Here is a 1,070-nt window from a genome sequence, read left to right on the forward strand (position 1 = left end):
ACCAGCCCTGGGGTCCCCCATCCCAGCAGCAGCGTGGGGTCCCTGACTCCCTCCCCGGGATCTGCTGGGCTTGCTGCCTGTAGGGAGCACCAGCTCTAAGCGAGGGGAGACACCTCAGGTGCCCCTGTCCCCTGTCTGCACACTGAGCATCAGCCACAGCGACAGGCAGGCGCCTGGGACGGGGCGCTGTAGCTGTGGTGTGTTGCAGGTTGGAGTGGGAGGAAAGGATCAGGCCCAGCTCAGCATCATGATGTGCACTGAGGAGGTCAAGGAGGCTCGCTGCTGACTTCCTCAAATGCGCTGGCTGTTCCTGGGTCAGGGTCCAGCTGGATACCAGCTCAAAATCGAGCACAAACCTTTCACCTGGCTCTTCTGGCATCCCTGATCCTCATCACTCCATTGCAAACCCACTGCCCCAGCTGGGCAGGGTGGCAGTGGGGAAATCAGGATCCACAGTTAATGTAGCTGCCTCTAAACGCGCTGCCAGAGATCAGCTAATCTGATAATTACAGCAACAAAAGCCATTTAGACAAACCATGACCTGACCCCGGGAGCTTGGAATGAAAACATTTTACCCTGCTCTGTCTGGATCCTGTACTGAGAAAACATCTGTATCGGGAGGATGGCTGGGAAAGCAGCCCCTGCGCAGCACTCACTGGGAACGGCCGCAGCTCTGCTCCCTGCCCACGTGCTGCCTGTGCCCGGACTCGGCCAGGGATGGGCAACACCTCAAGGGCAGGGCAGCCTAAACCCTCCCGTGATGCCAGGCTTGAGGGCGCCCTGGCGCCGAGCAGGGCTCTTTGGTGAGGAAGAGGATGAGGCAGAGGCCAGAGGGGTGCGAGAGTGGATCTTGCAAGGGAGAGTGAAGGGGATGAGGTGAGTGGAGCTCATCTGCACTCTCCCAGAAAGGGCTTTTTTCCAAGCCCACATGAGGCTCGATGGTGTGTGGAGGGCAGCACCTGATCCCCAGCGGTCCCCACATCCCTGGGGCAGCCAGAGCTCTGCAGGAGCCGCGCTGGCCGCCGAGCCCCGCCGCCTCTGGCTCCCAGGCGGGGCTGAGGGTGGGGGGG

The 1,070-nt window shown here is 61.3% G+C and overlaps 1 protein-coding gene across 1 annotated transcript in view; it reads left to right on the plus strand.

The window, feature by feature from the left end:
- Positions 1–760: 760 nt before the first annotated feature.
- Positions 761–1,070, plus strand: part of GOT1 (glutamic-oxaloacetic transaminase 1, soluble) — a 7,958-nt gene continuing 7,648 nt past the window's right edge. The window contains exon 1 of the mRNA XM_009887686.1: positions 761–876. Coding sequence (XP_009885988.1) covers positions 761–876 — 116 coding nt within the window. The remainder of the gene's footprint in view (positions 877–1,070) is intronic.

This window comes from Charadrius vociferus, unplaced genomic scaffold, assembly GCF_000708025.1.
Source record: "Charadrius vociferus isolate BGI_N301 unplaced genomic scaffold, ASM70802v2 scaffold486, whole genome shotgun sequence".
In the NCBI taxonomy this organism is placed as follows: Eukaryota; Metazoa; Chordata; class Aves; order Charadriiformes; family Charadriidae; genus Charadrius; species Charadrius vociferus.